General features: G+C 35.9%; 1 protein-coding gene across 2 annotated transcripts in view; it reads right to left on the bottom strand.

Moving 5' to 3' along the window:
* Nucleotides 1-352: 352 nt before the first annotated feature.
* Nucleotides 353-17,657, bottom strand: part of abhd12 (abhydrolase domain containing 12, lysophospholipase) — a 43,102-nt gene continuing 25,797 nt past the window's right edge. The window contains exons 6-18 of one of the 2 annotated variants that reach the window (XM_067367213.1): nucleotides 17,472-17,530; nucleotides 13,587-13,687; nucleotides 12,249-12,292; nucleotides 8,989-9,108; nucleotides 8,224-8,254; nucleotides 6,759-6,804; nucleotides 6,527-6,656; nucleotides 6,329-6,366; nucleotides 5,187-5,266; nucleotides 4,998-5,080; nucleotides 4,535-4,613; nucleotides 3,500-3,627; nucleotides 353-2,682 (exon numbers count right to left, since the gene is read on the bottom strand). In XM_067367213.1, coding sequence (XP_067223314.1) covers nucleotides 2,649-2,682; nucleotides 3,500-3,627; nucleotides 4,535-4,613; nucleotides 4,998-5,080; nucleotides 5,187-5,266; nucleotides 6,329-6,366; nucleotides 6,527-6,656; nucleotides 6,759-6,804; nucleotides 8,224-8,254; nucleotides 8,989-9,108; nucleotides 12,249-12,292; nucleotides 13,587-13,687; nucleotides 17,472-17,490 — 933 coding nt within the window. In that variant the 5' untranslated portion in view covers nucleotides 17,491-17,530 and the 3' untranslated portion in view covers nucleotides 353-2,648. The remainder of the gene's footprint in view (nucleotides 2,683-3,499; nucleotides 3,628-4,534; nucleotides 4,614-4,997; nucleotides 5,081-5,186; nucleotides 5,267-6,328; nucleotides 6,367-6,526; nucleotides 6,657-6,758; nucleotides 6,805-8,223; nucleotides 8,255-8,988; nucleotides 9,109-12,248; nucleotides 12,293-13,586; nucleotides 13,688-17,471; nucleotides 17,531-17,657) is intronic. The other variant, XM_067367212.1, reaches the window with a different exon arrangement.

The raw sequence follows: 17,657 nt of genomic DNA, 5'->3' as shown, positions 1-17,657 counted from the left end.
ACTAAACAAGGCAATTCTGATTGCAAGGACAAACTGCTGTGAAACAAGACAACAGCATTCAATCTTTACAACAATGAACATTCCTATCATTCAGTATCGTAATGAAAGGCTTGAACAGGTGTCAGGTGTGGTGAAAGTGAACACATGAATGTGTTGCTTAAACCTGATACATAAAAAAAACACAAACACAGGCCACGTTAATCCAGTGAAACTACCCCAAGTTTCCGACACGTGCTTCCCTGCACTGCAACCAGTTCAACTGGATCTGACTAGTTTGTCCCTGCCTAGTAAAATAGCTCACATTATGGTTTATATACAGTATATGTATTCAACTACATGAATGCCCTCCTGGTATTCAGTATAAATGTCTTAAAAATACTAGATATCAGAAAACAATACATTTTTCCAGTCCTTTATTGTTTATAAACAAACATACTGTACTTACATCTGTGCATGTGTCCAGTAAGGTTTAGCAGCTTAGAAGAAAACAAACATTGTAAACCACTCATGATATAGTCTGCAAAAAGTAACAGTTGCTGTTGCAATAACTGGGCAGTATTTTATTTCATTACAAAAAATAATTTTGAATTCAAATATGCAAAGTTTGGTCAGCATCAACAAAGATGGCAGAATAATATCTGTGTTCAGAGCAGTGACATCTTGTGACATACTGTGGTCCATTTTTACACTAACACAACAGAATATAGTATTTAAGCGGCTTTGTTTAGATATACATAGTTTGTTTTTGGTCTTGTCTTTCAGCTTTAGATAAGATTATTGCACTTCTCTAGGACCTGGTGGGTCTCGTTAAAACTTAATCATTTCTACATAGTCCTCTGCAAACAAAGAGATTTTGGTTGTTTTTCTTTGTGTTCAGTCGATCATGAGCCCACACTGGCAGAAGAAAACAAGAAATGTTGTGATTTTTTTTTGAGAATAACGTTGACGGTGTACAAACAGAGCCTTGAGACGATTCAGACAGGAGAGCTGTCTAGATCTACGATTGAAGCTTGCATGCACACATGAACTTGCTATCATTGTCAGCCCAAAAAAGTCTCAGACAAATATAACCTGACACAGAGCAACAATACAGCAGATCTCGATTTTCATAGGGGCTGTATTATGGTGAGAATCTCTTATTTGCAGATAAGAATTATAAGATGGTCAGAAGATGGTCTGTCAAGAAAATATATTCATCACATATACATGAGAAGACGTCAGAGCAAATCATAGATGTGCCGTTATTGCTCAAAATTTCATATAGTCATGGATTTTGGTGTCCTTGACTTGAGTATTGCCTCATTTACTTAAACATCCACAATATTAAAACCAACAAATATTCAGCCAAATTAGTGAACATAATTTTAAAACTTTGGAAGATACACTAGAGGTGAAGTTTGGGTCAGAAAGGACTTGTTAGAAAAACATATTTTCAAGAAATGTAAAAATGTATACTACTGTTCAAAAGTTTTTCTTTTGAAAGAAGTCAGCAAAGCAGCATTAAATTGATCAAAAGGGGGCTCTATATTAAAGGGGAGGACACTAATTTTACTGTAATATTAATAAGAAAAATTATCAAGATTTGTCACTAAGGTTTTTGATTTGAGTATCCAACATATTATAAAATAATTATTTAATATTTTTCTATATTATATATATATATATTTTTTTTTTTTTTTGGAATGTGCAAAGTGAGAGTATAAAGACCAAAGAAAATACATAACCCACATAAAGAAAAGAAAATGATTTTGCATACAGTTTTCTGTTCTCTTTTGTCAGTGCAACAATCTTTTTTCCAGTAACAGGCATGCAAACTGGTATAGATCAAACGAATGCATGAAAATAATGAAACATTTGTAGATTTGGGGAGAGACATGTCATGTCAAAAGCTCATTCAGTTCTGATTGCAGTTGAGTTGCATATGTACCAAACAAACACTACAGCATAATCAATACACAATACATCCCATAAAAAAAGAGACAGAGTTTAATGCCGAGGCAGCACAAAAATCTGCACTTTAAATCATTAAGGAGACAATATTTAAATGGGAAGAAAAAAAAAAAAAGACATTTTATTGTACATAATTCAAGTTCAACCTAAAACAACTCGCTGTTCACATTGAGTGGATTTCAGGTCCATGATATTGTTGATAAGATTGTTACTGTATGTTCGTAAAAAAAACAACAAAACAAAACAGTGTATCGCAGTCGGCAAGCACTGATGGTGACATCAATATAGCATGTTGTCCTGCTTCGTCCCTTTGACCTTGTTCCTTGTGTGGTCTTCTCAGTGCCATCATTAAAACTTCATCTGTACTTCTTTACTTTGAAGAGGTTTGTTGACTTAAGCATTAATTTCAGTGCATATTTGCATTTTATTTTGCATACTTTGTGCTCCTGCTGCCCCTTCAGATCTGTTACCATGACAACAGGAGGCAGTGAAACAAATCACCCAGTCCTGTCACTCTCTCCCTCTGTAGGTTTCCAGTTAACAAAGGAATGCAAAAAGAACTGGTGCATCTCAATCCATGCCCATGTGTGCACATAAACACATGATGTACACGGTGCAGATCATGTACATTGTGTGTGTGTGTGTGTGTGTTTAACTGACAGTGTGTGAGAGAGGACAGTCAGGTGAAATGATCTTGACTACATGTGAGGAAGCGTCGCACTGAGAAAATCACTGAGACAGAAAGACAAAAAGAACAAAAACATTAGTTTTCTACAAAATTGTATAGAAATAAAACTAGGTTTCCTGACTGGGGTTTGCAATTGGTGTAGAAATGCTATGTTTTATATATATATATATATAAAATATAAAATTTAATATTTCAATTTCATGTATTTATAAAAAATGATCAAAAATATCTATAAAATATATAAGGATTCTGATGCTTTCCCCACACTTCAGTGTCACATATATTAAAGATAGATAGCAAAATATTTCACCAAGAAAATGTTAATGTTTTCAATTATAAAATCTTAGATATGCAGTTCAAAATTAAGACAAATGTGTCTAATTTGGCCAAAAATCATAAACTTGGGACTAGTTGTTTAAAAGTAATTCCCGTTTTTGGGAAAAAATATTAAATTTTAAGAGGTGTCTCAGTGTCCAAATATATTTAGGTTTATTTAATATTTAATCATTATTTTTTAAAAAGTGAACAAACTAAAAAGTTATTACTTTTATTAATTTCAGACTACTTCAATCAAAAAATGTAAAGGTCTGTCTCCCTGAAAGATCATTACCAACAACCTCGAATAAAACCAGATCTCAGTGTTCAGACAGGGTTGTTGGGTCAGTACAGACCAGTGATTTGAGTCTGAATTACTATTGCCACGGCTGTTGGTCAGGGACCTGGAGCAGAATGTCAAAATTACACCACCTGGCACAATCCTAAAAATAACTTGTATTCGCACCCAAAGAATAAAAAAAAACTGTTTTGTCAGCACGGAATATTGAGAAGTACAGATGGCAGCAGTTTGTAAAGCGTACACACCTGAGAATATTTGGTAGCTGTGGACTCTTGTAGATGAACTTGTGTCTGTATCCCAGAGAGCTAGGGAACGGGATGAACTGAACCTTATGACCGTTCAGACTCTTACTCTGAGCCGCCAAATCATACAGCTGTGGGTGAACAGAGAAAAGAGCATCTTTAAAACAAATCTATTAGCAGGTACCATTTTATATTATTACTGTTGATGTTAGTAATATTAATAATAATATTAATTATGATTATATATAATAATATATTAATCAATTATCATTATTATGACAGAACAGACCATCTTTAAAACAAATGTATTAGCAGCTACCATATTATTATTATTATTATTATTATTAATAACCAGTGTTATTTTAGTATCACTGAGGTAGTAATTTTGTTGTGTTGTCATTTTTAATATTTTTAATTTTTAATTTATTTCAGTTATTTTAGTACATCAAGATAAACTAAATAAAACTGAGAAATGTTGCTTTATCAACAAGCTGAAATAAAATAAGTTATTTTTTAAGTTATATTTTATTATTTTATTTCAGTTAATGCTTATTTTATTTCAAGTAACAACATTTTTTTATGGTTTTACATTTAGTGAACTATAATAACACTGCGTCAAGCAGCTATAAGTAACACTGTGGTTCTGTTCAATATAGCATAATAATGTTTATTGAAATTAAAGAAACTAATAAAGTGATACCAATGGTTTTTAGTGAAGAGATATTTAGATACCCTCTGAAAAAAACCAAACCCATTTTTACTCTAACTTTAATAAGTATATGATTTTGTTTGATATGTAACATGTTTAATACACATCCTCACATGTATACAGCAAAACTTTGCAAAAGCCTGCGAAACATGTTAGGGGAAAAAAAAAAATACCATCAGCAATGCCATATGTGCTTTTAAACAGCAGGTTTTATTATAACCAGTGATTAAATTTAATTGGATGAGCTATGCTTGGATCACAATTTTGGAGTCTGAACTATCTATACAGTTTTAAATTAATCCTATCATTATCTGACATTGATGCTTTACCTTTTTTCCCAGCTGGAAGGGTACGACCGTGTCATCTTCCGCATGCAGGATCAGAACCGGACAGGATATGTGCTTGACACTAAGAGACAGAGACAATTTGGGGGTTTGAAATACTCCAAATTCTAAAGAGGTACAGGCTTATAGGGATTCAGGACTTAGGTCTTGTCTTATTACAGTCTGGGAACTTGCACTGGAGGTCTGTGTAATGAATTACATGATCACGTCATCCTATGTCTGAAGAATCAACAGCCTCATGGGGCTGAATACTAAGAAAATACTGTTTCTAAAACAAGTTCTGAGAGAAAGATGAAGCCTCCAGCATGTGAAACGCTACAGAACAGAGAGCCGAGATTATTATCTCAACACAGCTGTAAGGCCACAGTGCTGTGTAAACACTCAACAGTTTCCCTATGTGGACACAGAGTAAACAATCACAAATAAATCAAGGACAATAAGAACCTACTTCTCATCACTGGCAAATCGAATATCGTTTGCAGTTATAGAATCCAGGAAGAACCAGTCAAAGCCGGGTAGATATCTGTAAACCTGTTCAAATGAACATATATACATGTCCAGGGTCAGTTATGTTTTTATTCGTGGCACAAAGCCAATCCATGATACGGTGAGAGTGAAAAGGAACTTGATTTCTCACCATAGAGAAGGGATGGCTCTTGGCTTCCTCTCTGATATTGGTAAAAGGCGACTCTAAAATCAGCGAGTCAGGGGGCGTTCCTGTAAACACAGAGGAAGAAGTCTGCATCATTCCTTCATGTTTTAAACACTGGCTCAACTACAGGCTTATGTAACTTAACTTGAGTATTAGAAGTGTTTGCCGATTACATAAGTTCACTCTTAATCTAGTAAGTGCCTATTAAAGCTTGTCTATTTCTGAAAAGTCAAATCACTCGCAGCTTCCTTCCTGACAAGAAATAAAGAACTTATATTCTTAAACTCGACATTGGGGATCAGGGCACTTAAATTCACATTCATTGTTCTTGATGTGATCAATTTGAATTATTATTAACTACTATTATTCCAATTTTAAATAACTGTTTTCTATTTAAATTTTTTCCTTGTGTAATTTGTGATGGCAAAGCTGAATTTTCAGCATCATTTCAGTGTCACATGATCCTTCAGAAATCATTCTAATATGCTGATTTAATGCTCAAGAAACATTTCTTAATTTTATCAATGCTGAAAACAGTTGTGCTGCTTGAAATGTTTGTGGAAACTGTGATACATTTTTCTGGATCCTTTGGTGAACAGAAAGTTCAAAAGTATTTATTATATATACAATATTTATTGACATTGATTTTTTTTTGTATCATCATAAATATCTTTACTATCACTTCTGATCAATTTAATGCCTCCTTGCTGAATAGAAGTATTGATTTCTTTCACTTATCTTACTGACCCCAAACTTTTGAATGGTAGTGTATATTGACTATAGAAATGTCCATGACCTTTAAAGATTGTATTAATTTTCTAGGCCTGGAAATCACCTTTTGGATTGTCAATATTTTAAATGGGCATATGTATACAAGAAGGTTAGGCTCTTCTTCTGGCTCATGAATAATAATTAGGTGACATAGCATTCATCCTTTCATCAAAGCGATTTGTTTGAAGGTAGGTAAATGGATGCTAGCAACTGAAGGATAAAGCTTCAACAGGCTACAACCGGCAGTCGAAAGTTTCATGCTTGGACGCAAATCGTAGTTTTACACTGCTGGCTACTCTTTGTCATCAGTTCCAACATCCCTGCCCATAAGTATACACAAACTAATGATCACGTACCCCTGTCACAAAGCCGTCTCACTAGGTTAGTGGCAACTCTGGAAAAACAGGAAAGTACAGCATCAGCAGCAGTTCAGATATGCCACAGGGAATTACACAATCAATTGCTTTATGTCAAATGAATGCTTAAAATGTTATTCCAAGAACTAGAAGTTCCACATCTAGAGAAAGGAACACCGTCCTCGGAGCTCATCTCACCCTGTGCCGAGTGAGTGACCCCAGATGTGCAGGGGCTTCTGGCCAATCCGCTGCTTTATCCACTGGTAGAGGAAGAGGGCGTCTGACGTCATCCCTTTCTCTGAAGGGCTGCCCTCAGAGTCACCCCAACCTGCACAAATAAACAAAACCACATGGTTCTTCAATCTGGCACTGGGAATGGGATTCTGACTTGCATGATAGGATAATACTTGAAAAATGACACCCAACATACCTCTATAATCGAATGTGACTACATGGTAGCCTAATGAACTAAGAACCTGCAGAGACAGGAAGAGAAAATGTCTGACATTACTCAAATAGACAAACGGATAAAAAAAAAAAAAAAAAAAATAGGGTTCCTACACAGTCCATTTTTAAAATTCCATACTTTTCCAGAGTCAAATTTCCAGACTTCTCTGTAGCTTTTTCAGACTATATTTAAAATCTGTTAAATGGTTTCAAAAGAAAAAAATGAAAATTTCCTGATCATATACTCACTCCAAGGCCATCATCAAGATGTATATGACTTTCTTTCACAAAGCTGGAAAGAGGTGAGCATTTGTAGTAAAAAAAATTATCACATTTTTTCATTTGTTTCTAAAAATGACTGATCGTTTTGCTAGAGAACACCCTTATTTTCTGGGGTTGTGTGGAGCCCTTTGAAGCTGCTTAAATATGGATTTTGGATCGTTAAAAATGGTCTACACTGGCCAACTGTCACTTGCATTAGATGGAGAAAAATCCTGGAATGTTTTCCTCCAAAACCTTAATTTGTCTTCAGCTGAGGGAAGAAATCTTGGATGGCATTGGAGTGCATAAATAATTAGGAAATAGGACAATTTTGGGGTGAACTATTCCTTTAAAATCCAACTGTTGACATGTATGTTACAGTCTGAGTCAGAATCTCTGAGTATTGTATGCTATTATGTTGTTAAAAAATTGCCCGAAGTTTGTAACTACTGTAGCTCAAACAAATCAATCAACACCAAACCCAGACAAGTTTAATACACTGCATTTTATTAAAATGGCAATGCTAAAACAGTGCAATGTTATTCGTTTTTGTCATGTAAATTTAAATTACTAAACCTTTAATCCCTACTGCAACAGAAGGAAATGTTCATGTCCACTGACTTTCCTTCATTGGCTGTTAGATAAAGCATAAAAAATACTTGTAAACACTGTTTAACAAATAATTACACTTCACTGCATTAACATTGTAACAACTAATCACAGCAGAGAGTCCCTCCAGCAGATCCAGTCTAGCACTGATCTTTTTCCAAACGCCATGGAAGCAAAAAACTCTGCTTGTATGATAAATGTATTTTTAGAAATTCCTAATTTTGTATTTTAGAAAACTAAATAGGGGCAATAGTCTGGAAATACAAATATTTTTCCATACTCCGTTTTCTTTTTCTATTCTCATCCAAACCTAGAAATTACTCAAATCAAACTTTTCTTCCAAACTGCGTAGGAACCCTGCAGACAGGGCTTTCAAATCTTAAATATACATCACCGTTAAAAGGTTTGGTTGTTGCACCAAGGCTATATTTATGCGATCAAAAATACAGTAAAACAGTAACACCTTTAAACAAACAGCATTTATTTGAAATACAAGTCTTTTGTAACGTTACTGCTACTTTTTTCAATTTAATGCATCATTGCTGAACAAAATTTCTTTCAATTTTTTTTTTTTTTACCTTGTAGAGCTGAACTCTGTGATCCCCTCCTCTGAAACACACACAAACATAATGAGGTAAAGTGACCAAACAACTGTATCTGATGAACTGCATTTGACAGAATCCTTATAAAGCCTGTAAAATACACTACATGACTTTCCAAATTTGAAAAGATTTTAAAAACACAAGGCATCAGACATTTGCCAACTTTGTAAATGGTTACAGAGAAAAAAAACAGAAAACATGCACATCATGTTCTGAACACAACAAACTCTCCTAACAACAATGGCGCATGACAAATGAAAACAGTATGCTTAAAATATCAAACATGTTTGATATCCTCCGCATGGATGGAATCATAATCTGAAGCTTAATAATCTAAGTCTGTGCCCATCATACACTATGTGATTTTCTGTGAAAAATGTCAACTCAAATCTGCAGAATGGCTCTGACTTTTGGCCACTAGAATTGACTCCTCCAGACTATAAATTGTGAGAAAAAACTGGGCAAAAGCTGTGTAGAGTATTCCAGCCTTAAGGCCAATTCACATTGCACTGACAAATGCTGAACAACTTGGAAAATCCCCAAATTGCAGAACATCAATTCTCATGATGACAAACATGTTCAATCGCCGAAAACAATGGCAAAGTAACACACGGATCTGAAAAAAACCCCAAAAAATGTTGGTGCAGTGTGGATTGGCCTTTAACGGACACTGAATCATTTTTGAGATTGAGTGGGCTCTGGAAAGTGGTGTTGATCACGTGTTCCTGAGTGTTTGTGTACCTTGTTCCAGCATTGCCATGGAGATACAGGATGACAGGATGACTAGACTGGAAGCTTTTTTCATACCATTCAGCATCTTTTGCCTGAGCCTCCCTCCACATCACTGCAGGTACTGTGTGCCTGAGAGAGAGAGAGAGAGAGAGAGAGAGAGAGAGAGAGAGAGAGAGAGAGAGAGAGAGAGAGATGGAACAAGAGATGACAGGATATACAAAAGAGATATACAGCTGTTACAACACCATTTCCTGTACTTGAAATAATGAGAACGATTAAAGGCTTTGACCCAGTGAATGCAGTGCAGAGCTTTCGTGTTTACACCCCATGCTGTTCACGTGAGCATCACGACGCATGCATGTGATGCTGACGCACAAGCCGGCCAAAACAGAGTCGGCGTTCTGACGTAGAACACGGAAGCTCTGCACTGCGTTCACTACCTCAACTGCATAGAGACTGACAGGGAAGAGGAAAAACTGTAGAATAAAGTCATTATTTTTGTTTTGTTTTTGCACACAAAAAGTATTCTTGTCACTTCATAACATTAAGGTTGAACCACTGTAGTCACATTGACTATTTTAACAATGTCTTTACTACTTCTCTAGACCTTGAATGTGGTAATTTCGTTGCTTTCTATGGGAGATAAAAAAAAAAACGCATTTCATCAAAAATATCTTAATTTGTGTTCCGAAGATTGACAAAGGTCTTGCGGGTTTGGAATAACATGAGTGTGAGTACCTAATGACAGAAATTTCATTTTTGGGTGAACTAACCTTTTAATATACTAAGTATTATCATCATATTCTCTTATGCTCACCAAGGCTGATTTTAATTCATCAAAAATAGAGTAAAAAAATACAGTAAAAGTAATTTTTTCCTGTAATGGCAAAGCTGAATCACTTGATCCTTCAGAAATCATTCTCATATGCTAATGAACCATATTCACAAACAGTTATGATGCGTTTTAATGGTCACCAGCATTGTAAATCCTGCAAAGTTTTTCTCACACACACACACACACACACACACACACACACACACACACACACACACACACACACACACACACACACACACACATACTGGTTTTTGTGGTTTACGAGGACTTTGATGCTCAAACCAGTAGGATTGTGGTTTAGGGGGACACACCTTTCCCGATGCCCTACAGTGATGATAAAACTATCAAAAATTTTGTTTTGATCTGCAGATCACACATCTGGCTTTAAAGTTTCTTTACACACAACAGAACGGAAAATATGACAACATGACATATCAGTGGTATACAAGGACATTCCCGCCCATCCAAAAATGTTCCCGCCTATGACATAATTGTGATTTTTGGGTACAACCTGATTTATGAGGACACCTATTGTACAATACACAAAACATGTCATTTCTCTGGATTACAAGGACTAGTGTGTTTTACAGGTACATGACCACACACAACACACAAACCTGACGATATGGTGTATTACCAAGACTGAGGTGATTAATGAGTACCTGATCTTAAACACAATACACACCTGACACACTCCAACATTATAAGGACGGATGTGTTTAATGGTACATGACCACACACAACACACAAACCTGACGACATGGTGTATTACTAAGACTGAGGTGATTAATGAGTACCGGTTCCTCAATACAATACACACCTGACACACTCCAACATTACAGGGACCAGTGTGTTTAATGGTACATGACCACACACAACACACAAACCTGACGACATGGTGTATTACTAAGACTGAGGTGATTAATGAGTACCTGATCTTAAACACAATACACACCTGACACACTCCAACATTACAGGGACCAGTGTGTTTAATGGTACATGACCACACACAACACACAAACCTGACGACATGGTGTATTACTAAGACTGAGGTGATTAATGAGTACCTGATCTTAAACACAATACACACCTGACACACTCCAACATTACAGGGACCAGTGTGTTTAATGGTACATGACCACACACAACACACAAACCTGACGACATGGTGTATTACTAAGACTGAGGTGATTAATGAGTACCTGATCTTAAACACAATACACACCTGACACACTCCAACATTACAGGGACCAGTGTGTTTAATGGTACATGACCACACACAACACACAAACCTGACGACATGGTGTATTACTAAGACTGAGGTGATTAATGAGTACCTGATCTTAAACACAATACACACCTGACACACTCCAACATTACAGGGACCAGTGTGTATTAGAAGTACTTTAATTATGACTTAAAATAACAACATAAACATTGAGTTTTTCCGGTTTTAACCATGTAATACCATCATGGAATGGCATTTTAAGGGGAAAATGAAATCCACAACTAAAAAACTAGGTCAATAACACATGGACAACTGTGTAATCTGTGTAATCAGAAAGCATACAGCAATATTACTGTTTTGACATATTGAAATGGCAACCATTCAAAACTTTGAAAAAATGTGAACAGAATTGTTGAGTCAAGTCAAGTCAAGTCACCTTTATTTATAAAGCGCTTTTTAAACTACATATTGTTTCAAAGCAGCCCTCATAACAGGAACATTGTTCAACAAAGATTGTTTGGGCTGTACAGCAGAAGAGTATTGTGTCATTGTTCAGCCAGAGTCAGTTCAGTGTTGATTCAATTACGTTGTAAAACTCATCAGTTATTAATTTAGTTCACTTCATCTATACAGCAGCAGCAGCAGCTCTGGAGACAACAGTCATGTCATCGTCCAGCTCAGTTCAGTTCTCATACAATAGTGTCAATGCAGTCAGATCAATAATAATGTTGAATATTAAATTGTCATGTTTTTGTGACAAACTACTGCTTTAAAGAACAGTTAAACTTTAGAGATTTACAGAGTGAAGTCTTAGTATATTCATGCTCTAGAATGAAACTAACATAACCAACAACTAAAATAATAATCCTTATACAACAGCATCAAATGAGACACAATGCAACATCACTTATTTTGTGCTTTTCTTTTCAAGCTAATTCCTTGATTTCTTACAAAATCTCTTGTGTTTTGTCCACAATTTTCCTTTGGTCATATGTGACTTAAAATGATCAATTACAGCTGTAACTTCAGCATCTGACCAGCAAACCTTTTGTCCTTTCCGTCTTGTCCTTTTCCTTTCCGTTTTTTAATTTCTGCCGAACTCTCATTCTCTGTATAGATGAATGCATACTTTATTAAGCTCCCACTCTATCAAAGCTCATGTACTTACAATGATGGTCGTACTCTAATTTAAACCTCAGGTACCTTGACAAACTCAGCAGTTTTCCAAATGGGCATCTTCTGAACATCTGCAAGAAATCAGTTACATACTGATCAGGAAACTAAGATTTAACTCTCAAATACCTAGAACTTAAAACTGGTCATACACCTGATATCTAAAAGTAAAATTTCAAATGACACAAAATATTATTCTGGAGATTAAATGTTATCAGCCTGTTAAAGGGATAGTTCACCCAAAAATGAAAATGTGATGTTTATCTGCTTACCCCCAACGCATCCAAGATGTAGGTGACTTTGTTTCTTCAGTCGAACACAAATGATGATTTTTAACTCCAACCGTTGCCGTCTGTCAGCTGTATAATGGGTGTCAATGGAAACACAATTTATAAGAGTCAAAACGTATACATAGACAAATTCAAATGAAACCCTGTGGCTTGTGACGGCACATTTATGTCCTAAGACACGAAAAGATCGGTTTGTGCGAGAAACTGAACAGTATTTATATAATTTCTTACCTCTAATACACCAGTGAGGTCTGATCACAGTCTAACAGCGGAAGTAATGTCTAGCACTCATTGAAGTATATGCTCGAGACATCACTGCTGTTGTCAGAGCGCGATCAGACCTCACTAACCGAGTGCTGAACGCAGTTGGACATGGTGTATTAGAGGTAAGAAATGATATAAATACTGTTTGGTTTCTCACACAAACCGATAGTTTTGTGTCTTAGGACATCAATGTGTCTTCACGAGCCGCAGGGTTTAATTTGGATTTGTCTGTGCATGTTTTTTGACTCATAAATTGTGCTCCCATTGACACCCATTATACAGCTGTCAGATGGCAATGGTTGGAGTTAAAAATCATCATTTGTGTTCGACTGAAGAAACAAAGTCACCTACATCTTGGATGCGCTGGGGGTAAGCAGATAAACATCACATTTTCATTTTTGGGTGAACTATCCCTTTAAACATCTCCAAGTGTTTTACCAACACAAAAATGATAAACTCATTTGTATCAACCAGATTTACAATGTTGGTGCAACCCTGATTCCAATAATATTCTTATAGAAAAGTTGCACTATATAAGTGCAAAAATCTCTGTATATAATAACTGATTATTGCTCATTAATTATTACAATTAATGGCAAAAGGAATGTTTGGAAATATAAACTGATATTTCCTACTGACACACTACAGCAATAGATATAAATAAAACTTAAAACCATTTTTCTTTCGTGAAAATACAAATGTTAAGTTGAACTATAAATATATAATTTTATCTATGCATTGTATTTATGGCAATAATCTAAAATAATAATGGGTTAAAATAATAATAAACATAAACCTGTTAGTTAACACATACCAGCATTACTGGAGACGCCTGTGCAGCTCCAGCAGGAACAACATCCTGAGAAACGCTTTCATCAGGATCACTGGCATTAGGATCCATCATACTGATCTCATCTTGAAGAAAAACAGAATTTTAAAACACAAGAACATCTTTCGTTTAACCTGTTTTCAAAAGTAATTTATGAAACTTTATGCTGTTTAATAATAAATAAAAATAATAATAATAATAACTAATACTTTTAGATGACTATTAGAATTATTGCCAAGACAGAAATATACTACTACTGTAAATGAAAAACTATTTTACAATATGACATTACAATATTTCTGTTTTCATTTCTTCGCTTAAGCTGTTTCAATGAAAATAGGTTTATAAATGCATTTTATTACAAATCAGGTGAAATACTTGAAACAACTGGCCACACAAATTTTGTAAATAATGCGAATGTGAAATGTGTAACTGGTGCTCGTTGCGTTCCCAAATGCATGTTAAACTGCTGAGATAGAGTTCACTACATTCATTCCCTGTGAACTGAGACGTGGAAAACACCGAATCACAAGATGATCGAGTGAACAAAGTGTGATCTCCACTTTGAAACGGGGAGCGCAACGGACTACAGTCTTAATAAATTATCAGCTTTTGCAGTTTGATAAAGCCACATCGTGCTGTTGATTTTAGTTTGTTTGAAATGCTTTGCCAAAGCAATGAAACAAAACACAAAGACCAAAATTATATGAGGTAGTGCTGGGCGGTATACCGGTTCATACCGAATACCGGTATTTATTTTTGTTATGATATGAATTTTGATGATACCGCAATACCGGTATGTGTCGCTTAACCAACGTTCAGAACGCGGTGCAGCGTCACTGTTTGAGAGCGTCCCGTTTCACTGGTGCACTGTAGTGAGAGCACAGCAGAGATTGCATCACAGTAAGTCCGAAATCACCCCCTAAATCCTCATTCACTATTCCCTACGTTATCCACTTATATTGTTCACTTGAAAGAATGAATGAAAACGAGTGAGTGAATTCGGACAGCCGTTGTGTGTGCATCGGCTGTACACTCATTGTGGTGCATTGTGGGATTGAACGAGTGCACTCAATAACGTCCACTATGGTTTCGGACACCACTACAAATGGCTGTCGCCTCAAATAATGCCCTATTTGAGGTTATAGGGGGCGATTTTGGATTCAGTCCTTGATTACAGCTGAGAATTCAAGCAGCACGCGAGATAGAGCGGTTTCTGCGCGGAGCGCCGTGATGAGATTAACAACTTTCTCCACATGGATCATATTATATAGACCGGAGCGAGCCTGTTTACGTTTTTTATGGACCTATTTCATATACTCTAGTGCTCTAAACATGAGCCAGCAGCGTGTATTCGCACATATTTCATCACGTCTTCTTCAAATGAAATGTAACGTTATGCAAAGGACACTGAACTGTACGTCTGATCACGACCGCGATGACACGACGGGTTATTCTGCTACACAGAAATAGACTGACAATTCAAAGAAGAATGGTAAAAAATGTAACTGCTTTATTTAACTGCTTTCTGTGTTAAACTTACGTGTGTCATTTGTTCAGAGACTGTAGTGCTCTTAAATGTACTGAAAATATCCTTAGTTTAAATGTTCTTCCGCGTTTCTCCCTATTTTTGGCAGTTTGTTGTTATATAGCGTTAGATTTTTAAAATGCTTAAGGTGCCCTCAACTCTTTTTTTTCTATCTCCATGGTCATATTTTAATATTCATGTGTCTGTAATGAATGTGTTGCAGGTCTGAGTTTTATTGGTTGTTGTCTCCCCACAGCATCATTTTGTGGGGTTTTGTAAACCTGTATTAACTCTAGTGTAGAATTTTTCTACAATATTCACTCATCATGACAGTAAAACAGGGCATTCTAGTCAATCTACTGCAGTATTTCCTCTCTCAATCAGTAGAAAATGTGGTTAACGCCCAGTCATATATATATATACATACACACACACACCGTCATATACTGTGAAACCGATATAATTTTGAAAAATACTGTGATATAAATTTTTGGTCATACCGCCCAGCACTATTATGAGGCATATAAAAATATTTTCAGCTCATTTGGTTTAAACGTTTTTTTAAACCTGTTTACACCTGGTCACTTCATGCATTTTCTCTGAATGGATTGCTATGCAATAATAGAAAGACCAGGTGTAAATGCCCTCCAAAACGCATTCGAGACGGATTTAAATCCGATCGCTCAAATCACTTTGGACGTTGTCTAAAACAATACAGCTATGGAAAAAATTAAGAGACCACTCCAAGTTCAGAAATCAATGTTAAGTGGTCTCTTAATTTTTTCCATAGCTGTATATACATTTATACAATAATACATTTTACTCCTCCCAAAAATACTAAATAATAAACATGTGAGAATGTGTTATATGCATGTTATAGAAAGATATGACAGCATTACTGCAGCATGCGTTGGCGCAGATGAACAGATGAGTATCTCTTCAGTAAGCTGACGTGCAAAATACCTCAAATGAAACTTAAAAAGTCGAAAACGCTCAACACACAATCATCTTCATTAAAAAATGTGAGAATAAATGATTTGACCAGTGCTGATGCTGCTCATGATCAATAAAATGGAGCTCATAGCGGTAGCTTTTAATGATGTGAATACTGTTAAATCTGCGTATAGCACGGGAATTGATGACAGATCGCTGTAGCGCCTCCGCTCAAGCGGCTCGTGAATCGATCATCTCTTCCTACTAGTTCATTTATAGCATCAAATAAACATGAATGAACATCAGAAGGAATGTTGTTTAAAACACAGAAAGACATCAGTACACCATTTTTCAAGTTCAAGTCCACCGAGGTTAATCTTAAACTCCTGACAGCTTTGGTTGGATGGTGGATTTAGCGTTATAATTGGTTAGATTGTTTGTCAAACAAACTCCTGGCGGAGGGTCAATTAAACTAGTATACGTTCAGCTAATTGTCAGCCTCTTACATGTCTGCGTCTCGAGAGATTGCAGAATTCAAGCGTCAAATGATGTTTTATAAACAAAGTTTGGGAGGAGCGTGTTCAAGCAGTCTAATTGGCTCGAGAGGAGGTATATATACACTGACTAGAGCCGATCTCACCTATAGTTTCCTCGACCGTTTTCTGCATCCCGTCGCCACCCCGTTCCTTACTCTCAGTGGAGATATGAGGAAGTAATATGGATTTGAGCTAAATTTTCAAACTCTGATCCCTCGACCGCCTTGAACAGGACGCCAAATACACTTATTACACTTGGTTTTTTACTCTATTCAATTATTTGTAAGTGTGAATTTGTGAAAACAACTGCTACAGGTAATTGGACTTTATTTATTTATTTATTTATTATAGATTTTTGGCATTTTTTCATAAATTCAAATCTATAAATCCAAATATTTATTACATGTATGAAGAAAAGGTTCAGCACCCAAGGCTCTATCGCTATTGTCTCAATAGTGTTCAGTGTCTTTGGGCGGATTGGCATCAACGGCCATTAGGATTGTTTGTGATTTGGTCTTAGTGATTTAGGAGTCCTCTTGACTACTCCTAACCTTTTACAGATTTGGGAGCTAGTTTTAGCACTAAAATGTTTTGTGAAATACTCTTAAGAGCAAAAATTAGGACTGACACGCCGATTATAGAGTTTCTCATAAATCGGCATGTCAGGAGCTACTTTTAGCCTTAAGATGTTTTGTGAATATGGCCCCTGATTCTGTACAGACACATTTATGTGGCCAATCGTAAATGAAATTGTTTGAACAAATCAGTAAAAAAACACATGAAATGACCAGGTGTTAACAGGCCCAAAGATTATGTGAAAAAGTTCTCACTACACTAGCATTTTCTAAAAGGATGCAATGCTCTTTTTATTACCTTCTCCGTCTAACACCATCTTGATTGTCCATTGATAACTGGTCCTTCTCAGGGCTCACCTGAAAGCAAGGTAAAGAAAGAAAAATAAACATTCTACTACAGACAAAGGATTCAGAGATGATCCAAATGAAGCAGTACAGAAACTTAACACTGATTAACACTGACTGATCACTGTCAACTGAAAAC

Source organism: Chanodichthys erythropterus, chromosome 18, assembly GCF_024489055.1.
Source record: "Chanodichthys erythropterus isolate Z2021 chromosome 18, ASM2448905v1, whole genome shotgun sequence".
Lineage (NCBI taxonomy): Eukaryota > Metazoa > Chordata > Actinopteri > Cypriniformes > Xenocyprididae > Chanodichthys > Chanodichthys erythropterus.
Note: the sequence above shows the minus strand (reverse complement) of the source record. Positions and strands in the feature narration are given on the sequence as shown.